The sequence below is a fragment of the Oncorhynchus mykiss genome, chromosome 1, assembly GCF_013265735.2.
Source record: "Oncorhynchus mykiss isolate Arlee chromosome 1, USDA_OmykA_1.1, whole genome shotgun sequence".
Lineage (NCBI taxonomy): Eukaryota > Metazoa > Chordata > Actinopteri > Salmoniformes > Salmonidae > Oncorhynchus > Oncorhynchus mykiss.
In genome coordinates, this window is record NC_048565.1 from 53486725 (window position 1) to 53511750 (window position 25026).

The 25026-nt window shown below is 42.3% G+C and overlaps 1 protein-coding gene across 6 annotated transcripts in view; it reads left to right on the plus strand.

The window, feature by feature from the left end:
* The first annotated feature begins 5121 nt into the window (after window positions 1-5121).
* LOC110525170 (coiled-coil domain-containing protein 136) overlaps window positions 5122-25026 on the plus strand; it is a 65764-nt gene continuing 45859 nt past the window's right edge. For 2 of the 6 annotated variants that reach the window (XM_021605122.2, XM_036980134.1), the window contains exons 1-2: window positions 5122-5379; window positions 5615-5673. In XM_021605122.2, the coding sequence (XP_021460797.1) occupies window positions 5622-5673 (52 nt within the window). In that variant the 5' untranslated portion in view covers window positions 5122-5379; window positions 5615-5621. Of the gene's footprint in view, window positions 5380-5614; window positions 5674-12988; window positions 13160-25026 lie in introns of those variants that run through there. The other 4 variants (XM_036980145.1, XM_036980146.1, XM_036980137.1 and 1 more) reach the window with 3 other exon arrangements.

Below are 25026 nucleotides of genomic sequence, written 5' to 3' on the forward strand. Positions count from 1 at the left end.
ATCCTGGGACTTCATCAATTCTCTACAGACACACACAGAGGAAGCATCCTAAAAGGCACCCTATTCCCTATATAGTGCGCTACTTTTGACCAGAGCCTATGGACTATAGCGCGCTATATAGGGAATGGGGTGCAATTTAGGACAAAGCCGCAGAGCAGAGGGGCTGGAGAGCCTCCTCAGGTTGGCATGGTGACCACAGCAGGCCAGGGGATGGGTCGTGGAAGTGAGCACTGTAAAGCGCTACTGGGGGAGAATGGGGTGAGGGTGAGATTATTTTTTCGTAGAGAAAGTTTAGACAATGTGTGCAAATTCATTGTCAAATCAAAATCATTTTTTGATGTTACATCAATGCCATCTCTTAATTTGTGTGTGTGTGTGTTTATTTCTCAGATGGGAAAGTTATGACCTCGCCAACCAACTTTCAGGCGATGATTTAAACTGCTCTGGCAGTATAAGACCCTTCCTATTTCCTGTTGATGCTGTCATAGCAACAGCACATGTTTATCTTCACCTCGCCCTCTATTATAACAAGGTTTATCCCGGTTTTATTCATTATAATACAATGTATCAATGCACTTTGAAACACATGAACAAATTGTTATACACACCACAAGACATGTAACCCTACAATATACACTACATGACCAAAAGTATGTGGACACCTGTTGAACATCCCATTCCAATGCCATGGGCATTAATATGGAGTTGTTCCCCCCTTTGCTGTTATAACAGTCTCCACTCTACTGGGAAGGCTTTCCATTCGATGTTTGAACATTGCTGCGGGGACTTGCTTCCATTCAGCCTAGAGCATTAGTGAGGTCCGGGCACCGATGTTGGGTGATTAGGCTTGTCTTGCAGTTGGCGTTCCAATTCATTCCAAAGGTGTTCGATGGGGTTGAGGTCAGGGCTCTTTGCAGGCCAGTCAAGTTCTTCCACACCGATCTCGACAAACCATTTCTGTATGGACCTCGCTTTGTGCACGGGGGCATTGTCATGCTGAAACAGGAAAGGGCCTTCCTGAAACTGTTGCCACAAAGTCGTCTAGAATTTTTTTTTGCTGTCATTTTTTTCTGTAACTCTAATATTTCCCTTCACTAGAACTAAGGGGCCTAGCCCGAATCATGACAAATAGCCCCAGGCCATCCTCCACCAAACTTTACAGTTGGAACTATGTATTGGGGCAAGTAGTGTTCACCTGGCATCCGCCTAACCCAGATTCGTCCGTCGGACTGCCAGATGGTGAAGTGTGATTCATCACTCCAGGGAATGCTTTTCCACTGCCTCAGAGTCCAATAGCGTTGCGCTTTACACCACCAGCAGACGCTTGGCATTGCGCATGGTGATCTTAGGCTTGGAAACATGGAAACCCATTTCATGAAGCTCCCGACAAACAGTTATTGTGCTGACGTCGCTTCCAGAGGCAGTTTGGAACTCGTAGTGAGTGTTGCAACCCAGGACATGCAATTTTTACACGCTATTCTGTAAGTTCGTGTGTGGCCTACCACTTCGTGGGTGAGCCGTTGTTGCTCCTAGACATTTTTTCTTCACAATAACAGTACTTGCAGTTGTCCGGGTCAGCTTTAGCAGGGTAGAACATTTTACAAACGGACTTGATGGAAAGGTGGCATCCTATGACCGTGCCATGATGAAAGTCACTGAACTCTTCAGTAAGGCCATTCTACTGCCAATGTTTGTCTATGGAGATTGCATGGCTGTGTGCTCGATTTCACATAGACCTGTCAGCAACGGATGTGGCTGAAATAGCTGAATCCATTCATTTGAAGGGGTGTCCACATACGTTTGTACATATAGTGTATGTATGCTTGAGTGACCTTGCAATATTTACATTTCATAAGTTCCCAAGGATCATAGTGATCTTTCTCAACTAACACACATGATATCAAATTATGTTTTCTGTGGAAGTATTTGATCAGTAAGAACCCTGAATTGTTACATAACCCAGCAAAGCACTTCTTTAAAATGCCCTAATTCAAAGGCACCTCAGATTTGCTGCTTTAGTTGCTTAGCAACCATCCAGCTCCACAGCTATGCTTGAAGCTAAAACAGCAGCAGCAGCACAGTTTTCCTAAGCAGTAGATTGGATGTTGGGTGAATGTGCATCACTGTCGTTTTGAACCCAAAGGTTGGATTACATGTATTAACTAATGTAATGTAACATTGTGAAAAGTTTATTTTACTCGTTCCATGTAAAATAAGTTGATTGTGCAGGTGTAAATAAATAGTCCACTGGCCTAACGTCATGTATCCAGGGGAACTCGGAGGCAACAGCATGTCACACCCATGTTCATGGTCAATATTTCTTAGATTTGCGTCGGGACTATATGTTGTGGAATGATTCAATAGTATAAATAAATTAATAAAATAAAAAAATAATTAGAAAATATGTCAATAATTATTTGAATATGTCGGTAACCCGTTGTATAAAAGTGATAATGCCCTAAAGGCCGGTGTTTGGAGGATATATTGGCACGATTTGCTAGCCCGAGGCCGTCTCGAACCTAACAACACACATGCCAATATATCCTCCAAACACCGGCTCATTATCACTCAAACAAACCATACAAACTATACATTCCATCATCATCTCTGCATGTTAAAACACATAGACAAAACAAAGACCACAGTATGTTTGGCTGAGAGGATCCGAGGAGAACTCTTTCCCCTCCTTATGACCTCACAATGGGAACATTCTCTCTGGGAATATTCTCTTGGCCTTCCAGGACAAACGAGTTCTCTTCTCTCTGAGAAACACTGACTACCACTGCATGAAGTCAACATTCCTAACCTCCCATCAGTCCCCTGGCTCTGCTGTGGCTGTGGCTGTTCAGACGTAGAAATAGAGCAGGAAAAGTCCCTCGGACCATGACAATCTAACAGTACATTCATGGATACACCCAATATGGCTGACATGGTATTTGTGATGCATATTATTGCCTAACTTCTCTTACCAATGTTGTGGCTGTGGCTGTTCAACCCATGAAAGCCCATCAGACCATGACAATCTGACAGTACATTCAATATGGCTGTCATGGTCTTTGTGATGCATAGAATTGCTATGGTAATTATATTTTTATAGTTCAGTTTACAGAGATGCATCTTATGGGACTAGTATTACCATAGAACGTCGGTTTTGTAATAATTACCCCAGCATGTCCGTTTTTTCAGTGCACGATTCGGACGGGATTAGTTTTACCAAACTACCCCTGTGTGTGTCTGAGGCAACCACTTCCTCATCTGACGGTACATCTGTTTGAGGAAACAGACACGTGGAATTGATGAAACTGGTTCTGAAGAGACATCAATCTTTCCGTCTGTTGTTGAATTTCCTTGTCGCATTGACTCTTGGATCTTGTTTTCTGTCCTTATCTCACACACACACACACACACACACATATACACACACACACACACACACACTCTTACCAAAATATTCACACGTGTTTGTTTCTCAGTGCTGTACAGATATAGGAAAACGTGTTGTTTTGAACACCTTTCTCATTCAGATAAAACATGCTGCTTGATTAATGTGTGAGCACTTCCTGCTTTGTGACAGTGTTGTGATATGAACATCCTCTGGTGAGGGAGAGAGGCCAATGAGGAGTTAAGCCCTCTCTCCTCTCTTCTCTTCTACTCTCTTCTCATCTAGTCCTCTAGAGTCATATTTTCAGACTCTGTCTCACGTCACGATTCTGGCTTGTTGCGTAGATAAGCTGCCATATGTGAGAAAGACAGTCGTAGATAAGCGGCCAGATGTGAGTGATAGAAAAAAAGGAAGGAGGAAGAATGAGAAGAGTGGAGAGGGGGGGTGAGGGGAGGACGTATACTTGAGAATAGTTTTTTTTAGAATGAGCGCTGTTCATTAGCAGTAAACATGAGAAAGAGAGAAACTCAAACCGGGGGAGGGGAAAGGAACAATGGATCAGCAATCTACAGAGCTAGCTGTCAGCCTCCACAGCCACACACATGCAAATTATATTTAGCCTAATCCTTAACCTAACCTTAAATCTAAAATGGCATCTTTCCTTTTGGGGACCGGCGAAATGTCCTCACATTTTCTTTGTTTTACTATCCTTGTGAGGACTTTTGGTACCCAAAAGGATAGTAAAGTTAGACCACACACACACACAAACACACATTGCTGAGAGATTAGTGTTTTTCTAGGTCAGTTCAGTTTCGGTTTGATTATTAAAAAATAATCACGTAAATGCATTATAAAATAACATATGGAAGTGTTTTAAAATGGTCGTACCATGTATCATTTAGATATTTGGACTTTTAGGCCTCTTTTAGGTATATAAAAACATATATATATATATATATAAAATATATAATGAGGCTTTACTTCTATAGCCCATAGAAACACATTGAATAAGACATTCTGAAAATGGCAAGAAATACAGTCAAAATAAAAATAATAAGGAATAAAGTTTTGAAGTGTCTGTCCTATATCTAGGAGATATAAGAAAGTTACGGAAATATATATATATATATATATATATATATATATATATATATTTAGATACTTTTTTTTTTACACATATTTAACCCCTTGTTTTTTTTTGCACAAAATCTCCCTTACTTCTATTTTTTTGTATGGGTTACCTTCAGACGAGTGTTCATGAGAGTCTTCCCTTTCCACATATTAGTTTGTAGCTCAAACGGTTCAGACGCTACAGACAAATTGGCACATCAGCTTTACCAACTTCAGATGAGTCCTGTGACACTTGTTGGGCTCGTAGAGCAGAAAGGATAATACTGTAGTTTGTAGTAATAGCCAAACCGTTCAGACGCTACAGATGTTTTCATGAAAATACTTATGGTCTGACATACACCACTATAGCTCGGCCACCTTCCACCGCAGATGCGGAAGGCTGACATAGGCAGATGCGGTGGATTGGCTGATATCTCTAGTTTAAACTGACAGATTTTGATGGGGATTTTTGTATTATGTTTCTTAGATTGGCGCACTGGTGCAAATTTTAATAACTGAACCCCCACCGAAACACACACACACACACACACACACACACACACACACACACACACACACACACACACACAGTCTGGATTTCATTATAAGTAAATACATTTGGCAGTGGGTCCGTGTGTGTGTGAGCGGGAGAGAGCAAGAGGGAGTGCTGAAAAGCTTTCAGAACTTCGGCGCACACACACCACTGTGCAAAATCAGTTGTAGAAAAAAGGGAAAGAGACAGACAGACGGAGGTTGTTGTTTGGAAAAACTGCATATTTTTTATTTCATTCTGCTCCTCCCCTCTTCTCTCTCGGCATCTCTCTCTCCCACGCTACCGAGAAGAGAGCAGAGGCTTCAGCTCCCTGGAACTCTCCACTACTCCTAAGGTATTGACTGTGTATGTGTGTGTGCAGTGTCTATTTGTTTGTGTGTGTGTGTGCTTGCCAGCTGCTGTGCTGCCTTTCAGCTCTTTCTGTGTGTTTTGTCTCTGCCTGCAGCTGAGGTGGGCGTATGTAGGAGTTCACTGACCATCTCGCCTACTCTCTATGTTCCCCCATCATTCTTTCTCTCTCTCTCTTTTATTCTCTATCTATCTCGTTCTCTCTCTCTCTGGAATTGCAGGGAGGTCATGGATGGACTGCGATTACCTCCACTCATTGAGGATGCACTGGAATCTACAGGTCTGTGCCCTCGTTGCCAGCGCGCGCGCGCAAATTGTTTGTTGACTATCTGTTTACGAGTGTATGTAATCGGAGGGGGCCCAAAGTACATGAGGATTGCTGGGGGGTGGTCCTATGAGGATGGCTAGCTCATCCGTGTGTGGAAGTTGGAGAATTTAGCATTTTCCAAACAACTGAAACTGTTTTTTACTGCAACTGAGAGCCATAATCATTATGCTTAATTATAAGTTTAAAAAAAAGGTTTATTTTTCTGAATATCTAACCATACCTCTTGAGCTGACTGGTGGTTATTGTTTAAAAGAAACACAATGTGTCCGACGGCTCGATTTGGTCTTATGTAGCAAAATTTGAAATTGTGTTTTGTGCAAGTAGAGACTCAGAGCTAGAAAATGGTATATTATACACTACAGATGAGGAACAATGGGAAAGTAATTCTGATTTGAAAGTTGTTCATCTTGTAACCCCATTTTTTGAGAAAGTGGCCCTTAAATGTTTTGGTACACCTACTGGAGAGCTCTTCTTTGTCTACACCCATTCACCATTGTTCATATCCTCTTAAGCCTTAGCCCCACCCATCTCTTTAAGGATTCACATGTGGGCCATGTGCTGAACAGAGTGTGTACAGTAGTATACTAAACAACCAAAGATTTCAAGACTAAAGACTGGGTTATACTACGTCTATCAACATGTCTGTAGACAGTTCTCCCAGTGACACCATGAACATTCTATTGTCGTCCGACAACATAAGTATAAACACAAAAAACGACAAGCTGCAGCCTGGTGGTCCAAAATAGCATAACTGGTGTATTTTAACACCAGTAAACCCATCAGTTTAAAAATGAATTTAATATACAGTATGTCAATCTAGCAAACCAGGCAACTAAAAGCAACTTTCTAAATGTTTTGGTTTGTTTCTAGCTTGTTATCTTGTTAGTTAACTTTAAGTTAGCTGCGAGCCAGTTCAAATAATGACCATATCATATAGCTGACAACGTCTTAAATTTAGCTAATTTGAATGAATTATTACAGAAAAATAAACTCACAAAATATCATTGTTTACAAGTTAATAGCGAGTTAATTACATAAAATAGTTTACGGTTGTAAGTGTGAAGAAATAAAATAATGGTATTCTAATGAAACCTTTTGAACTTGGACACTGTCTCGTTGGCCTAACGATAAATCCTAATTTGACTTTGGTGCAGGTCATGCATAGCAATGCATGCTATATGAAATACAATCAAAGTTTATTTGTTACATGGACAGGATACAGAAGGTGTAAATGGTACTTTGAAATGGTTACTGGTATAGGGGAGTCTTTTGATTAGACATGTAGCTAGCTAGCTAAACAATGAACCATAATCCCAACTCATAATGTTACTACTGTCATGCCCTGACCTTAGAGAGCCGTTTTATTTCTCTATTTGGGGAGGTCAGGGTGTGATGTGGGGTGGGCATTCTACGTTTTGTATTTCTTTGTGTTTGGCCGAGTGTGGTTCCCAATCAGAGGCAGCTGTCTATCGTTGTCTCTGATTGGGAATCATACTTAGGTAGCCTTTTTACCCACCTATGTTGTGGGATCTTGTTTTTGTACAGCTTTTACAGCCTACGGAGTGGTACGTTCGTTTTGGTTTAACTTTGTTATTTTGTTGCTGGTTCTCATTTAATAAATATGATGACCACAAATCATGCTGCGCCTTGGTCTCCTTCAAACAACGCACGTTACAACTACCCTGTATGAATCTGACGGTAGCTAACCAACTAGGTTCAATGTTAGCTAGATAGCTAGGCTATAACTAGCAATTCAAATGCCTCTGAGATACGAATAATATTACTACACAGATCATACACGTAATGTTAGCTAGCAAGTAATGAAAACAACTTTTTGACAAAATTAACATGTATAATATCTGAAAATGGAGCTAGCTAGACTCTCTTACCCATATGCATGGATGAACGCTTCTCCCTCTCTGTCATGGATGCCATGGTTACCCTTAGTTTGAAGATGCAATCCGGAGACAGGTGTTTTATACAACAGCCTTCTGTGTTCTCCTTTTGACTCCCTCCGTTTTCTCCATCTCCTTAGCTATCATACTCTGCTTCCACCGGGCATTTCACTGATTTCAAAACTCAGTCCTCCAGAAAGTGGAGAGCAACACTTTTGCAGTTCTTCATGATATCTTTCAAAAGAAAGAATTGCCTACACATACTGAGCCGCTCATGTTACAGAAAGAAGCATGCTACATGACAGACCAATCCGATCTCATCTCTCGGCATGTCCAGCCCATCTATTATCTCAGCCAATGATGGCTTGCAGGAAGGTACCTGTCTGTTTCCATGGTTAAACCAACTAGGCTTGTTATCTAACAAATGTATTCCTATTTAAAGATGGCATACACGTTTGTTATTAAGGCACATAAAAGTTCACATGGTCCAGAAGGCATTTCTCCCAAAAAGCATATTTTGTTAAAAAAAAAAAAAATGTTTACGTTCAAATGTTTATGTTTAAAATGGCAGCAAAGAGAATGGCTGATGTTTTACATGCCCATAATCACTTGTGCTATTTTCTTAGTTTTTTTTTTGATTGATTGTAGCTTATTTCTTTACTTATTTTGTACATAATGTTGCTGCTACCGTCTCTTATGACCGAAAATAACTTTTGAAAATCAAAACTGGGATTACTCACCACGGACTGGAAGAAGCTTTTTCCTTTAACGAGTCCAACGAGAAAGATATACTGCTCTCCTGGGAACAGGCCCAGATCCACTTAATTTGCGTGAAGAAAAGATGAAGGAAAAGTTGACGGAGATCAGGCTGCCTTTTGAGAATCCGTAGGCGAGCGAGAACTCCCATTGCCATCAATTCTACTTGCTAACATGCAATCATTGGAAAATAAAATGGATGACTTCCGATTATGATTACCCTACCAACCATTAAGAACTGGTATATCCTATGTTTCACAGTCGTGGCTGAACGACGACACGGACAATATAGAGCTGGAGGGATTTTCAATGCACTGGTAGAACAGAGAAGCCACGTCTCGTAAGAAGAGGAGTGAAGGTGTGTGTCTTTTTGTCAATAACAGCTGGTGTGCGATGTATAATATTAAAGAAGACTCGAGGTATTGCTCGCCTGAGTACCTTATGATAAGCTGTAGACCACACTATCTACCAAGAGAGATCTCATCTATATTATTCGTAGCCATCGATTTACCACCACAGACCAATGCTGGCACTAACAGCGCACTCAACCAACTCCATAGGGCCATAAGCAAACAAGAAAATGCTCACCCAGAAGCGGCTCTCCTAGTGGCCGGGACTTTAATGCAGGCAAACTTAAATCAGTTTTGCCAAATTTCTACCAGCATGTCACATGTGCAACCAGAGGAAAAAAAACTCTAGACCACCTTTACGCCACACACAGAGATGCATACAAAGCTCTCCCTCGCCCTCCATTTGGCAATTCTGACCATAATTCTATCCTCCTGATTCCTGCTTACAAGCAAAAACTAAAGCAGGAAGTACCAGTGACTTGCTCAATGCGGAAGTGGTCAGATGGCACGGATGCTACGCTACAGGACTGTTTTGCTAGCACAGACTGGAAAATATTCCGGGATTCATCTAATGGCATTGAGGAGTATACCACCTCAGTCATCGGCATCATCATTAAGTGCATCGACGACGTTGTCCCCACAGTGACCGTACGTACATATCCCAACCAGAAGCCATGGATTACAGGCAACATGCGCATCGAGCTAAAGGCTAGAGCTGCCGCTTTCAAGGACTGGGACACGAATCTTGACACCTATAAGGAATCGCCCTATGCCCTCACACAAACCATCAAACAAGCAAAGCGTCAATACAGGATTAAGATTGAATCGTTCTACACCGGATCTGACGCTCGTCAGATGTTGCAGGGCTTGAAAACTATTCCGGATTACAAAGGGAAACCCAGACGCAAGCTGCCCAGTGACGCCAGCCTACTAGATGAGCTAATTGCCTTTTATGCTCGCTTCGAATGCAAGCAACACTGAAGCAGTGAGCACCAGCTGATAATGCTCTCGGAGCCGATGTGAGCAAGACCTTAAAACAAGTCAACATTCACAAAGCTGCGAGGCCAGATGGGTTACCAGGACATGTACTCAAAGCATGCACGGACCAACTGGAAAGTGTCGTCACTGACATTTTCTGTAATACCTACATTCAAGCAGACCACCATAGTCCCTGTACCCAAGGAAGCGAAGGTAACCTGCCTAAATGAATACGGTCTCATAGCACTCACGTCAGTAGCCATGGAGTGCTTTGAAAGGCTGGTCATGGCTCACATCAACAGCATCCTCCTGGATACCCTAGACCCACTCCAATTCGCATACCGCCCCAACAGATCCACAGATGACGCAATCTCAATTGCACTGCACACTGCCCTTTCCCACCTGGACAAAAGGAACACCTATGTGAGAATTCTGTTAATTGACTACAGCTCAGCATTCAACACCATAGTGCCCACGAAGCTCATCACTAAGCTAAGGACCTTGGGACTAAACACATCCCTCTGCAACTGGATCCTGGACTTCCTGACGGGCCGCCCACAGGTGGTAAGGTGGTAAGGGTAGGCAACAACATGTCTGCCATGCTGATCCTCAACACTGGGGCCCATCAGGGGTGTGTACTTAGTCCCCTCCTGTACTCCCTGTTCACCCATGACTGCGTGGCTAAACACGAGTCAAACACCCTCATTAAGTTTGCTGACGACACAACCTGATCACTGACAACGATGACACAGCCTATAGGGAGGAGGTCAGAGAACTGGCAGTGTGGTGCCAGGACAACATGTCCCTCTATGTGAGCAAGACAAAGGAGATGATCGTGGACTACAGGAAAACAGGCCCGCCTTTTAACATCAACGGGGCTGTAGTGGAGTGGGTTGAGAGTTTCAAGTTCCTTGGCGTCCACATCACCAATGATCTATCATGGTCCAAACACATCAAGACAGTCGTGACGAGGGCACGACAAAACCTTTTCCCTTCAGGAGACTGAAAAGATTTGGCATGGGTCCCCAGATCCTCAAAAAGTTCTACAGCCGCACCATCGAGAGCATCCTGACCGGTTGCCATGAAGAGGCGACTCCTGGATGCTGGCCTTCTAGGCAGAGTTCCTCTGTCCAGTGTCTGTTCTTTTGCCCATCTTAATCTTTTATTTTTATTGGCCAGTTTGAGATATGGCTTTTTCTTTGCAACTCTAGAAGGCCAGCATCCTGAAGTCGCCAACTGTTGACGTTGAGACTGGTGTTTTGTGGGTACTATTTAATGAAGCTGTCAGTTTAGGACTTGTGAGGCGTCTGTTTCTCAAACTAGACACTCTAATGTACTTATCCTCTTGCTCAGTTGTGCACAGGGGCCTCCCACTCCTCTTTCTATTCTGGTTAGAGCCAGTTTGCGCTATTCTGTGAAGGGAGTAGTACACAAGTAGTATGAGATCTTCAATTTCTTGGCAATTTCTCACATGGAATAGCCTTCATTTCAGAACAAGAATAAACTGACAAGAACAAGAATAATCTGACAAGTTTCAGAATAAAGTTATTTGTTTCTGGCCATTTTGAGTCTGTAATCAAACCCACAAATTCTGATGCTCCACATACTCAACTAGTCTAAAGAAGGCCAGTTTTATTGCTTCTTTTTATTTATTTTACCTTTATTTAACTAGGCAAGTCAGTTAAGAACAAATTCTTATAACAGTGGGTTAACTGCCTTGTCCAGGAGCAGAACGACAGATTTTTTACCTTGTCAGCTCAGGGATTCGATCTTGCAACCGTTCGGTTACTAGTTCAGCGCTCTAACCACTAGGCTACCTGCTGCCCCTTTAATTAGGACAACAGTTTTCAGCTGTGCTAATGTAATTGCAAAAGGCTTTTCTTATGATCAATTAGCATTTTTAAATGATAAACTTGGATTAGCTAACACAACGTGCCATTGGAACACAGGAGTAATGGTTGCTGATAATGGGCCTCTGTACGCCTATGTAGATATTCCATTTAAAAAAATCTGCCGTTTCCAGCTACAGTAGTCATTTACAACATTAACAATGTCTACACTTTTTATTTCTGATCAATTTGATGTTATTTTAATGGACCAAAAATATACTTTTCTTTCAAAAACAAGGACATTTCTAAGTGACCCCAAACTTTTGAACAGAAGTATATAATAGGCGGTGTCAGAGGAAAGCCCATAACATTCTGAGAGACTCCTGTCACCCAAGTCATAGACTGTTTTCTCTGCTACCGCATGGCAAGCGGTCCTAGAGCACCAAGTCTAGGACCAAAAGGCTCCTTAACAGCTTCTACCCCCAAGCCATAAGACTGCTGAACAATTAATCAAATGGCCACCAGACTATTTCATTGACCCCCCCCACCCCTCCATTTGTTTTGCTGCTACTCGCTGTTTATTATCTATGCATAGTCACTTCACCCCTACCTACATGTACCATTTACCTCTAGCCTTTACCCCCGCATACTGACTCGGTACCGGTACCCCCTGTATATAGCCTCGTTATTGTTATGTTATTGTGTTACTTTTTATATATTTTTTATTTGGTAAATATTTTCTTAACTCTTCTTGAACTGCACTGTTGGATAAGGGCTTGTAAAGTAAGCATTTCACGGTAAGGTCTACACTCGTTGTATTCGGCAAATGTGACAAATAAAGTTTGATTTGATTTTTGATTTGAAATGCCTCCTCTGTGATGTAGTGACGTGGCGACATACGCCTAGTTTCCTGAAACGAGTCACAAATATGCTTCTCTGCATCTATGCTAAAATCTGGGTAAAATATTGAAAGGGATGTGACTCTTACTCAGCACATTTAGTTATTGCTTGCTTTTCTCAAGTCTAGCATGCCAGCTAAAATAGTTAGACAAGCTAGCTACTCTAACTTGATTGATAGCCTGAAATGGCTTCTTGGTAGCTAGTTATGAGGTTGTGAGATTGAACTAGCTAAAGCCAACTAAGGCCTCTGTGTTTATTTGTACATATTTGCATGTGTTTTTGCATATCTTTGTGTATGTGTGTATTTCTGTGATGGTTCTATAACATCTTTCAACAGCACTAGGTCAAAGAGCAGATACACTCAACTGATATGACAATATCTTTGTACGTATAGGTCTGTGTGGTCAGTGAGGAAGATCAGAGAAAGACAGAGAATGTTCCTGAACAGGAGAGAGGGATGAGCTGTTAAACTGAGGAGGTGGAGAGGGGACACGTGGTCAGGTGGTTGGAGAAGAGAGGAGAGGAAAGGGAGGTGGGGAGAGAGACTGATGTGCTAGCTAGTTTGTTCTCTTCATATCAGATAAGAGGAGAGCTGCATTCCATCTCTCAGTTGTCAGGCTTCAGCACTTCAGATAGGAGAGACTGGAGAAAGGAGACAGAGCAGATGTTACTGTGTGCTATCTATGGGATTCCAGGAGATTTAATGGTGCAACCACAACCACAGCATCAGGTATGAATGGACTGTTTTAATGATGGGGTGAAGTGGAAATGACATGGCCAGGGGTGTATAGAGGCAATCGAAGTGAATGGTCAATTATTAAGGATGCCTGTGATTTCATGTTATGTGATGTTACAGAGTCAGGTTTGATGGATGGAGAATTGTACAGTGGGAATAGCATTTTACAAAATGCTGTATTGTCAGTCTTTAGAAGTGAATAGTCAATAGAAATGATTGTATGTGATTTGATATGATCTGATGTTTCTTTAAATAATAATGTTTAGTGATGCAACATTTACCAGTTCCTTCTTGATCAGCTTTTGCTTGAATGATCTGTAACCAGTTCTATTTTTTGAATACATTTTTATGAAGGTGCCATGTCTGACTGCTGACATTCTGTTTAAACTCAGTTCAGTTCAACCTAAAGCTTCATGCATACTACTTTTAAGGTCCACAAAGCACTAATTGTAATTTACTCTGGATAAGAGCGTCTGCTAAATGGCAGAATATAAATGTGTTAGATAATGTACAATGGCCTTCTGTCACTGTCACATAAAAATAAATATAACAATACAATGATATTGTTACAGTACCCATTATGAGAGGAATGCAAAGAATGCTTTTGGTGTTATCAATGTAGGAAAGAGCTGCAAGGATTCAAAGCGTGTAGGGCATTGGATGGGCAGTCTCAGTGGAGGTCTGTGTGTCTACATTACAGAGAGGACACACACACACACACACTCGTTACACAATGGATCAGAGGTGACACAGGTCAAGTTCATTTTGACCACTGCTGTGGTTGGAGCTTTCTGCTCAAATCTTGTTGTTGTTGTCTGCTGGATACTGAATGGCTCCTTTTGACCAACGCTGAGTTTGCCAGATTGGAGATTCCTGTTCTTCCATGTCTTGTTGTTATCTCTTGACTGAACTGGGAGCCTTCAGAGTAGAATGTGGGTTGTACTTGTATCCTCCTCCTCACACCACCCTTGGGTTTTGCCCTCTACTTTGGATGCAGACTCAGAATCCAGAACAGGGTTTGCTGGAGATGCACTGTTGTTAAGGCCCTTTGCTCCACTAGCTACATGGAATAAGTGTAAATGCATCTTCACCTTTTATTAGTAGTGCTAAGGGGAACTCAGTAGTCTTTTGTTGCCCCAAACAGAGGACTCAAAATGTATGTGTCAGCCAGAGGAGGAAGATGGATCCTGACTCAGGTCAGGTCTGGTGTTGCTCTTCCTGTTATCTCAGCTCTCCCAGGGACTTCTCTCCTGTCATCAGCTTTAGGCCTGACACATCTCAGGCATGCATTTAACTAGCTCAGTCAAACCAGACTGATCACTGCACCATGGTTTCACTTGAGGCCTGCTTTTAGAACCTTGCTGTTAAAAGCTCCCTTATAGTGTCCTTTTAGGTTACTGTTGAAGTGCCTCTTACCCTTGATTGACAACTGATGCTGAAAAAGAACTGAGAACTGAAGTGGAGGCTGATAACACTATCATGTTAATGTATGGATATACTTTAGGACTGGGAATTCACCCTGAGTTGTGTTGCTTAATCTTTTTGTTTATCTTTTTTTTGGCTGTGGGCTTACTCTACATACAGCACAGACATGCTGCATGCATACACACACACAACGCATATACAGCAGTCGTGAGTGAATCGTGTACCCCACCATCCTCACCCACCACCTCTTACTCCCACACGAAGTTGCCCACCCAGACAGTTTTCCCATGATACAAGTCAGTATTCGACGTCCATAAATGTCTGGCGAGTCGGGAGATGACATGGAAACCGGCCACTAGGGGCAACGGTGAGCTCTGTTAACTTCTGCTTCCAAGGGTTGCAAGTTTGAATCCAGTGATAGGAAGTTGTTTTTGATATTTTTGTTTTAAGCCTATCCCAAACCTTAACCATTCGGGGTTAATGCCTAACCTTAAGGATTTGGCTTTAATGCCTAAACTTAACCTTAAACACTTTGATATTTGACATTTCAAACAACTTTGAAATTGGACGTTTGAGAAACATAGATGGTCTTATTCTGACATGAGACTATGAGAGCTGGTAGTGCCCACCATCGCTCTCTCGCTCTTTCTGTCTCTCTCCCACTCCTCCCTCTCTCTGCCCCCTCTCTCTTTCAGCAGCAGTCCTACGCTCTCTTTGTCTCCCATACACAGTGGTACCTGACTCCAGTGTTCATACTTCCCACACAATGCTCCTAACAACTCTTCTCCTCCTCCTCTCTTCTGCTCCTTCACTTTCTTCCAACTGGTGGCGTAATACCTACACGAGTCACGATGCTAGTCTTTTCCAGTGCTCCTTTCCTCCTCCTCTCCTCTCCTCCCCATCCAGTGCTAGTGCTGTATGCCCCCTCAGCTGAGAACTTCCCCAGGCAGCCCTCTCCCTCTCACATGCCTGTACCCCTGGTTTTTGATTTCCCTCTCTCCTTCTCTGCTTTCAGGGTAGTGTGCTACAGGTCCTTGAAATATTGAGTATGTGATGTGTTTTTTCTCTTTTGGTTACATAATGGAAACATCTCTGCTTTAAAGTTCCACTAGTTGGACAGGGAGGGATGTTAGTGCACTCATGGGATTTTTTTTCTAGTTTGTTCTGAATCCTTAGCTACTCTTCTCCTTTCTGCAAGACTTTGTTGTTGTCAACTTGCCCTCAGCATTTCGCATTGCTTGTGTGTGTGTGTGTGTGTGTGTGTGTGTGTGTGTGTGTGTGTGTGTGTGTGTGTGTGTGTGTGTGTGTGTGTGTGTGTGTGTGTGTGTGTGTGTGTGTGTGTGTGTGTGTGTGTGGGCTTCTATGCATGCATGCCTGCCTGTCTGTCTGTCTGTCTGTATACTGTACATGTGTGTGACTGTCACAATGTTTATGTGTATCTACTATGTGTTTTATAATACATGTGTTTTTCTGTGTGCATGTGTTTCTGTGAGTCTGTACAATATATATGTGTTTTCGATGTATGTCCAGTATGTGTGCCATGGATACATCTTTGTGGCTGCTTGCGTAGGTGGCTTTGCATTATTCACATACCGCCCACTCCTGCCCTTGCTCTGAAGCCTTATCTCTCTCTCTCTCTCTCTCTCTCTCTCTCGGTCTCATTTAGCAGTACTCCCTCTTCCTCACAATTTAAATGAGATTTCTAAAGAATACTGAATGCATTCAGGTGGGAGCTGCAGATCTCTGATCAAAGCATGTATTCCCACATCATTTGTCTCTCTGCTTTGTTCTCTCTGCCATTTTACATCCCTGTAGAACAGATCAATAGAAATAACACGCCCACACACAAACACACACACACACACATACACACACACACACACACACACACACACACACACACACGTTTGTTTTACTATCCTTGTGGGGACCCAACAAAATTCTATTTTCCCTTAACCTAACGCTAACCTTAACCCCTAATCCTAACTCTAACCTTAACCCTAATTGTAACCATAACACCTATGCCTAGAAAGCCTTTTCCTTGGGGACCGGCGAAATGTCCCCACTTGTCCAAATTATCCTTGTTTTACACTCCTTGTGAGGACTTCTGGTCCCCACAGGATATTAAAACCAAACACACACACACACACACACACACACACACACACACACACACACACACACACACACACACACACACACACACACACACACACACACACACACACACACACACACACACACACACACACACAGATACACACACACTACCCCCAACCCATACTTTTATGCCTGCCCATCTAATGAGGCCCATTGTGTAATATGTCTATTCCTCTGACCCACTTACAATGTTTCCCTTTGAAAGAGCAAATACGGATAACCATTTAAATAACACAGTGGCTCATTAAATCAGCCAAATTCTCTCTTTCAGTGCCTCTGTAATGTTACTGCACTCTTCAGTTCTGTAGTTCCTTCCACTTTGCTTTTGTTTTCCTCTTTTTCCCCCCTTGTTTTCCACCATACATTACCCCATGTATGGTGTTAGTTAACTCACTCTATATCTCTCTTTCTCTCTCTCTCTCTCTCTCTCTCTCTCTCTCTCTCTCTCTCTCTCTCTCTCTCTCTCTCTCTCTCTCTCTCTCTCTCTCTCTCTCTCTCTCTCTCTCTCTCTCTCTCTCTCTCTCTCTCTCTCTCTCTCTCTCTCTCTCTCTCTCTCTCTCTCTCTCTCTCTCTCTCTCTCTCTCTCTCTCTCTCTCTCTCTCTCTCTCTCTCTCTCTCTCTCTCTCTCTCTCTCTCTCTCTCATTCTCTCTTTCTCTCCCACAGTCTCTCTCTCATTCTCTTGCTCTCTCTCTCTCTCACTCTCTCTCCATCGCTCTCTCATTCTATTAATTTCATATGAAAGCATCTCTGTTTCATGTTTGAAGTGACTAACTAACCATATGGGTCTGACGAGACGCGTTGCCGTTGACGCTGATGCTCTTTGGTCACCAGGGGCAACAAATCGAGCACACCTGGGGACCTCTCAAGGTAGATGAGATGAGGATGGAACCTTTTTATACAGGAAATTAAAACATAGTAAACAAAAACAGTGGGCTCATTAGCATATTCATATTCCATACACCCCTAAGCCTGGCAGGGGAGGGGGGTCACCATTGTGATGATGCGAGAGTATCACTTCATGCTCATCTAATGAGGCACATTCTGTACTATTTCTATTCCTCTGATACACTTTCCCTTCTTCCCATTGAATGAGCAAACACAGATTATCCATTTAAATAACACAGTGGCTCATTAAATCAGCCAAATTCTCTCTTTCAGTGCCTCTGTAATGTTACTGCACTCTTCAGTTCTGTAGTTCCTTCCACTTTGCTTTTGTTTTCCTATTTTTCTCTACTGCTTTTCTCCCCTCTGGGGTTTGAGTGACTTGGGTCATAAACACAAAGTGGCAATGGGATAACATTATCCCATGACACACTATGGTGTTAGTTAACTCATTTTATTTCGCTCTTCCTCTCTCTCTCTCCCTCTCTCATTCCCTCTTTATCCATTTCTCTCTGTTTCTCTCCCTCATGCTCTCTTTTTACCTCTCTCTCTCTCTCTCTCTCGTTCTCTCTTGCTCTCTCTCTCTCTACTCTCACGCTCTCCCTATCTCTCTTACTCTTTCCCCCCCCCTCTCTCTCTCTCTCTCTCTCTCATTCTCTTCATTTCATATGAAAGCATCTCTGTTTTATGTTTGAAGTGATCCTCCTCTCCTGTGATGTTGATCTAACTAACCATATGGGTCTGACGAGACGCGTTGCCGTTGACGCTGACACTCTTTGGTCACCAGGGGCAACAAATCGAGCACACCTGGGCTCCTCTCAAGGTAGATGAGATGAGGATGGAACCTTTTTATACAGGAAATAAAAACATAGTAAACAAAAACAGTGGGTTCATTAGCATATTCATATTCCATACACCCCTAAGCCTGTGGGCCCATTCTGTACTATTTCTATTCCTCTGATCCACGTTCCCTTCTTCCCATTGAAAGAGCAAACACGGAATATCCATTTAAATAACACAGTGCGTCATTAAATCAGCCAAACTTTCTCCTCAAACTCTCTCTTCAGTGCCTCTGTAATGTAGCCAACTACAAGAATTGCATCAACTGGTTACAAGTAAATTAGTTAGGTTTTCTCAATTGAAAAAAAGTACATTTGTTGAAACCAAATGCCAACTGTTGTATTTGATTATTAACAAACGTATATTTCTAGCTGAAACCTATTTCTTTCAACACTTAACTTACTTTCCCTCTTTGGTTAAACCTAATAAATAACATAAAATATATTAAGTTGGTTCCAAACATGAAAAAATTACTCCAAACACTTTCTTTTTATAAGACTTTCACATTAACTGATTACAATATTGACTCTCACGGGTGGCCAAAAATAACATATGGAAAGCCACGCCGCCAATAAGCCACACCAACTCTTCTAATAGGCTGAATGAACCAAAGCATACTTTTGGATGAGAATGATAAAGGCCTCTAGTGGCCAAAAGGCCAATTTAGCATGGGCAGAGCCATTGAGGGCTTCCACCATGCTTACGCCATTTTAAAGTAGTCAAATTAGTCAACTGGTTGGTGATTCCTATGGGTTGTAGCCATAGAGAATGATAGAGGCCTCTAGTGGCCAAAAGGCTGTATTCCACCATTTTAATGTGGTCAACTGGGTGGGACATCCAACTTCATTGGCTGATCCCTCCTGGTGATCCTGTTGGAGTCATGTCCAACTGGGTTATTAGAGGGATCAGCCAATTGTGAAGACGAAAATGTACTACTTCAAAATGGAGATGGCCTCAATGGTGCTGCCCATGAGAGAGTGAGAGAGCGAGAAAGAGAGAGAGCTTCAGAACAGGGACATACTGGGGGTGAATAATGCAAAGCCTCCTACACAGGCAGCCACAAAGATGTATACTGTACATGCATAGAAACACATACAGTACAAGTCCAAAGATTGGACACACCTACTCATTCAAGGGTTTTTCTTTATTTGTACTATTTTCTACATTGTAGAATAGTAGTGAATACATCAAAACTAGGAAATAACACATATGAAATCATGTAGTAACTAAAAAAGTGTTAAGCACATATATTTTAGATTCTTCAAAGTAGCCAGCCTTTGCCTTGATGACAGCTTTGTACACTCTTCGCGTTCTCGCAACCATCTTCATGAGGAATGCTTGTCCAACAGTCTTGAAAGTTCCCACATATGCTGAGCAGTTGTTGGTTGATTTTCCTTTACTCTGCCATCCAACTCATCCCAAACCATCTCAATTGGGTTGAGGTTGGGTGATTGTGGAGGCCAGGTCATCTGATGCAGCACTCCATCACTCTCCTTCTTGGTCAAATAGCCCTTACACAGGCTGGATGTGTGTTTTGGGCCATTGTCCTGTTGAAAAACAAATGATAGTCGCACTAAGTGCAAACCAGATGGGATGGCGTATCGCTGCAGAATATTGTGGTAGCCATGCTGGTTAAGTGTGCCTTGAATTCTAAATGAATCACAGACAGTGTCAGCAGCAAAGCATCATCACAACTCCTCCTCCATGCTTCACGGTGGGAACCACACATGCGGAGATCATCCGTTCACCTACTCTGCGTCTCACAAAGAAACAGCGGCTGTAATCAAAAATCTCACATTTTGACTCATCAGAAAAAAGGACAGATTTCCACCAGTCTAATGTCCATTGCTCGTGTTTCTTGGCCCAAGCAAGTCTCTTCTTCTTATTGGTGTCCTTTAGTAGTGGTTTCTTTGCAGCAATTCGACCATGAAGGCCTGATTCACACAGTCTCCTCTGAACCATTGATGTTGAGATGTGTCTGTTACTTGAACTCTGTGAAGAATTCATTTGGGCTGCAATCTGAGGTGCAGTTAACTCTAATGAACTTATCCTTTGCAGCAGAGATAACTCTGGGTCTTCCAGAGGTGGTCCTCATGAGAGCCAATTTCATCATTGCGCTTGATGGTTTTTGCGACTGCACTTAAAGAAACTTTCAAAGTTGTTCCGGATTGACTGACCTTCAAGTAATGATGGACTGTCTTTTCTCGTTGCTTATTTGAGCTATTCTTGCCATAATATGGACTTGTTTTTTTTCCAAATAGGGCCATCTTCTGTATACCATCCCTACCTTGTTACAACACAACTGATTGGCTCAAATGCATTTAGATGGAAAGAAATTACACAAATGAACTTTTAACAAGGCACACCTGTTAATTGAAATGCATTCCAGGTGACTACCTCATGAAGCTGGTTGACAGAATGCCAAGAGTGTGCAAAGCTGTCATCAAGGCAACAGGTGGCTGCTTTGAAGAATATCTAATGTAAAATATATTTTGATTTGTTTAACACTTTTTTGGTTACTACATTATTCCATATGTGTTATTTTATAGTTTTGATGTCTTCACTATTATTCTACAATGTAGAAAATAGTAAAAATAAAGAAAAACCCTTGAACGTGTAGGTGGGTTCAAACTTTTGACTGGTAGTGTATGTGTTTTCATTTAGAGCTAGAAGAGAGGATAGATAAAATAGCAGTTTTCCTAAAATGGCCTTGTAAATAACTATGTACCCGTGTTTGAGCCTGCAAGTTGCTAGTAATGTCCACTCGACAGCACTGTAGAGATCACAATGGTGAGTTAGACCTCTCTGATTGGTGACAAAACGAAGGTCTGCATGATACATAGCATACATAAACCTTGATGAAAAGGTAGTGTGTGTCAACTAGGCAAATGAGAAATCCTTCAGTGTAGAGCAAATATGAACGCAACATGCAAAGTGTTGTACAAAAAGCATATTACGATAAACTTTAGTGCACAAATTTGTTTACATCACTGTTAGTGAGCATTTCTTCTTTGCCAAGATAATCCATCCAGCTGACCGGTTTTGGTATATCAAGAAGCTGATTAATTAAACAGCATGATCATTACACAGGTGAACCTTGTGCTGGGGACAATAAATGGCCACTCTAATATGTGCAGTTTTGTCACACAACACATTGCCACAGTTTTGAGGGAGTGTGCAATTGGCATGCTGACTGCAGGAATGTCCACCAGAACTGTTGCCAGATAATTTAATGTTAATTTCTCTACCATAAATTTGGCAGTAGGTCCAACCGGCCTCACAACCGCAGACCACATGACGTTGTGTGGGTGAGAGGTTTGCTGATGTCAATGTCAAGCTACGGACAACGAACACAATTGCATTTTATCTATGGCAATTTGAATGTACAGAGATACTGTGATGAGATCCTGAGGCCCATTGTTGTGCCATTCATCCTGGGCCAGCACCTCATGTTTCAGCATGATAATGCACGGCCCCATGTTGTAAGGATCTGTACACAATTCCTGGAAGCTGAAAATATCCCAGTTCTTCCATGACCTGCATACTCACCAGACATGTCACCCATTGAGCAGGTTTGTCTCCTCTCTCAATATGTCTCCCAATGTTGTTGATATAGATAACAAACAGCAGGGGACCTAAAATTGATCCTTGAAGCACACCTGAAGACAACTCTATGGTGTCTGACTTACAATCATCTACCTTAACACACTGGGTCCGATTTGACAGGTAATTCACAAACCACTCCAGAGTATGACCAGTAATCCCAATACACTTCCATCTCTGCACCAAGACAGTATGGTCCACATAGTCAAATTCCTTTGCCAAGTCTCTGAATACAAATTCACCATGCAGTTTTCTATCCAGGGCACAGTGAATATCATTCAAACCTTCAAAGTTGCTGTGACAGTGCGGTGGCCACACCTGGAACCTGATTGCATAACACTTTTCCTGGAGGTAGGCCTTAAGCCGCTTATTGACTAGAGACTCCAATACCTTTTCCAGAACAGGCTATTTAGATTATGGGCCGATAGTTATTCAGTAGAGTGGGATCACCTTGTGTGACTCCAGATGTTTCTAATGATAAGTAGCAAGATGACGTGATGTCTGATCTGCACTAGCTGTGACCGCTAACTGGATTTTTTTTAGCGCATGAACGGATGTCAAAACAGCATTATGTTTCTCTCCTACTCTTCTGCTGTCTCTACTGATTTCTCACTATTTCTCATTGTTAGAACATTGGCAGCCTTTCTTTTTGCTCTCCACATTCGGAGTTCTGACCAAGACACAAAACACAAGACAGATATAATGCCAAAAATGGTCTCATAAATTTGTCTGATAATATTTTGATTTCAGCAAGTTACTTTGGGATTGCTATTGCAGATGGAAATGACCTACGTTGCTAAATCTGTGCATGGTCCCTGGGAAATAAACGGCGTCTTATATCTGTTCTCAGAAAGTGGAGCAGTGGTACTGTAATTCCGACTTATTGCGATGTGTTTCACTCTAAATGTGTTCCCAGAAGATAAACCAAGCGTTTTTCCCCTTTGAAGACACGCCCCTTCATTTGAAAAATCAACTAAACAGGAGCCCTGCCATGGACATTGTTTACAAACTATGGAGTATAACATATGTTTTTTGGGGGGGGGATATATTTAACGGCTATATTTAAAAGTCCCAAAATGCATGTTCCAATTGCAGATCGTAGCTTTAAGCCTGTTTCCCTGAAGCTGTGAAACAAGCAGCTCCCGTGGTTACATTCCTGCTCCAATCAGGCACCCAGAACTGTGTGTGTGTGTGTGTGTGTGTGTGTGTGTGTGTGTGTGTGTGTGTGTGTGTGTGTGTGTGTGTGTGTGTGTGTGTGTGTGTGTGTGTGTGTGTGTGTGTGTGTGTGTGTGTGTGTGTGTGTGTGTGTGTGTGTGTGTGTGTGTGTGTGCAGGACATAAGAGTTGATGAACAGAAAGTTAAATATGTTGTGTGATACAATCAGAGTAAATGGAAGTTTTCATAAAGCAAGAGCTAGTTTCATATCTACTGAACAAAAATATAAATGCAACTGCCCCCCCCCCCCCCCCCCCCCCGACTCCGGAAGCCAGATGTGGAGGTCCTGGGCTGGCATGGTTACACATGGTCTGCGGTTGTGAGGCCGGTTGGACATACTCTCAAATTCTCTAAAACATTATTGTAGGTGGCTTATGGGAAAGAAATTATCATTCAGTTCTCTGGCAACAGCTCTGGTGGACATTCCTGCAGTCAGCATGCCAATTGCACGCTCCCTCAAAACTTGAGACATCTTAGACATTTTATTGTCCCAGCACAAGGTGCACCTGTGTAATGATCTTACTGTGTAATCAGCTTCTTGATATATTCAGAGAAATAAGCTTTTTGTGCAAAAATGTATGGGATCTTTTATCTCAGCTCGTGAAACATGACACCAACAGTTTACATGTTGTGTTTATATTTTTGTACTTGACTATTGTATGACTGATGCTTCTTAGTGGTTAGCATTGGGCCAGTAACCGAAAGGTTGCTGGATCGAATCCCCGAGCTGACAAGGTCTGCCCTGAGCAAGGCAGTTAGCCCACTGTTCCCCGGATGCCGAAGATCTCTGGTTCAGAGGGGTTTGGTTAAATGCGGAAAACACATTTCAGTTGAAGGCATTCAGTTGTACAACTGACTAGGTATTCCCCTTTCTTCTATCTGTGTCCTGATGCCCTAGCAGGCAGCCTCTTGGGGCTATCGATCTCTCGATCTCTCAATGCTCTTCATTGCTAACTCATTACAACAGCATCAAACTTTAATGAGACACTCTCATCCAACGACACACACCCAAACCCTTCCTGGCCTTAATGTGTTTTCAAACAAAGGTGATTGTGCATGGGTATACGTGCATGCACATGTGTACATGCGACAGAAATAATTACCTCTGTCAGTGCTGTACATGTTTCCCCTGAGCTGTGAGATTTTGCGATTGGACCCTCTGGGCTACTGTAGCACATTAACTAGACAGCCTGGTTAATATCAGGAAATAGGAAAATGTATCAGTTGTTACACGCACACACACCATTAGTTAATTTTTTACTCTGTCCCTCACTGCTTTTTTCTCTCTTCTCCTCTCTATCGTTCTTTCTCTCTCTTTTTTCCCTTCTTTTCTGTCGCTCTTCTCTTTCTCTTTGATTTTGTCTCTTTGTCTCTCTGTCTGTCTCTGTTTCTCGGTCTCTGTCTTTCTCTGTCTCTCTTCTATTTCTCTTTCTCGGCATATCTGTATTGTCACCAGTCAGTCTGGGATATATTGGGAAATAGGACAACATATCACATGGTACAAACGCATGCACGAACACACGGACGCTCACACACACACGCACACACACACACACACACACACACACACACAGGACCATGATTAATTCAGCACAACAACATGACCTCCAGGTCAGATCTATTTTCCAAACTAAATGGATAGATGTTTGTTTTAGAGCAGTGTGGAATTACTCCAACGTTGTTGAAGATAGACATTGGAAACATTGTTCACAAGGTGAGAGTGAGAAACAGAAGC